At 53.2% G+C, this 1,529-nt stretch overlaps 1 protein-coding gene and 1 long non-coding RNA gene across 2 annotated transcripts in view; one reads left to right on the plus strand and one right to left on the minus strand.

Annotated features, from left to right (window-relative positions):
• The window catches only part of LOC138150533 (uncharacterized), a 122,972-nt gene that overhangs the window by 35,650 nt on the left and 85,793 nt on the right, over positions 1-1,529 (minus strand). The gene's annotated exons all lie outside the window — the stretch shown is intronic.
• Positions 90-1,529, plus strand: part of ANGPT4 (angiopoietin 4) — a 73,308-nt gene continuing 71,868 nt past the window's right edge. The window contains exon 1 of the mRNA XM_069073866.1: positions 90-944. Coding sequence (XP_068929967.1) covers positions 645-944 — 300 coding nt within the window. The 5' untranslated portion in view covers positions 90-644. The remainder of the gene's footprint in view (positions 945-1,529) is intronic.

A 1,529-nucleotide genomic window follows, 5' to 3' on the forward strand; every position in this document is an offset into this window, starting at 1 on the left:
AGGAGAGGGGAGGGGGAAGGAGGTTGAAATTTGAGCTCTGAGCTCTGGGAGTGGAGTTGGGGGGGAGAAAAGAGAGAGATTTTGGGTTGGTGTGTTTGTGGTTTTTTTTCCTTACTGGGATGCGAGGCTGGGTAAAGAGGGGTGAGGGGGCAGGCTGCTAGACAGTTAAGAGGACTTAACTGAGGAGAGAGGAAGAGACTACAGAGCAAGGGAATGAGGGAGGAAGGAAGGGGAAGATGAGGAAAGAATAGAGGTGAAGGGGGGAAGAGGGGGGTGTGGGGTGAGAGGAAGCAGCTTCGGTATTTAGAGCGAATATAAATAGCCTGGCTGTGTGGTTCCCAACCACAGCCTCCCTGAACATCTCAGCGGGCAGGGTTCCTCAGCTGTCTGTCTGTCTGTCTTTCCATCCTGACCAGGGACAGAAGAGAGCAGCCCAGCCAAGGGCAGAGGAGACCCATGAAAGGCTTTTAACTGTGCCAGCTCCCTAATACATACATACCTCTACATCCTACTCACACTTACACCTGCACACAAACACATATCAACACACACACACACACACACACACACACACTACACATAGATATATAACGTATATCCATCCACACACACATTCCACAGCCTGGGAGGCCCTGGGCCAAACCATGCAGCCCGGCACTTTCCTCCTAGTCCTCACCACTGTGGCCACGGTGAGCACCCAGCGGAGGAGGGCCGAGGGCAATGCCCACCGCCGGTCCCACCGGGTCCAGCACGGTCAGTGCAGCTACACATTCGTCCTGCCGGAGCCTGAGCCGTGCCCACCAGGGCCAGAGGCCTTTGGCAGCAATGCCAACACTCTGCAGCGGGACTCCCCAGCAGAAGCGCTTCAGGGGAATGACTGGTCTGTCCAGAGGGTGCAGCAGTTAGAGCGAGTCCTGGAGAACAACACCCAGTGGCTGCTGAAGGTGAGTCGGGAGAAGGGAGGAGGGGGGAGGGGGAGCCTGCTTGGAGGAGAAGGAGGCAATGTGGCTCCTCAAGGCCATGGGGCTACACTGGGCAGTTTTAGGGCCCTTGGAAATCTGGAGCCTCCTTCTGCAGTCAATAATGGATAAGAAACCAGACAAGAGCAAAGGGGAAAGAATGATCCTTAGTCACCAAATGTCAGTGATGGAAGGGTCCTTAGGAGAATCAGTTTGGTGCAGTGGAAAGGATCAGGAAACCTGGGTCCAAGTCCCTATGCTACTGCTGCCTAACTTTGTTCCTTTGGGCAAGTCCTTTCCCCTCTTGGATCCTGAGGTGCCCTTTGCAAAAATTAGAATTTGAAAGGAAAGGGGAGGCTTGACAGCTCCTAGCAAGAATATGGAGGCCCTTCACATAGAAGAGAGATTCAGCTTAGTAAGCTAAGCAGAAAGTAACTATGGGAGCAAAGGGTGGAAGGTCCAGAGAGACAAACTTTGATTTAACCTAAGGAAATGCCTCCTAACCATTACAGCTGTGCATAAGTTGCAAAGGGCACCTCAGGATCCAAGAGGGGAAAGGACTTGCCCAAA

This window comes from Petaurus breviceps, unplaced genomic scaffold (genome assembly GCF_028583685.1).
Source record: "Petaurus breviceps papuanus isolate PSGF00001 unplaced genomic scaffold, PetGlider_PUasm1.0 90879, whole genome shotgun sequence".
Taxonomy (NCBI): domain Eukaryota; kingdom Metazoa; phylum Chordata; class Mammalia; order Diprotodontia; family Petauridae; genus Petaurus; species Petaurus breviceps.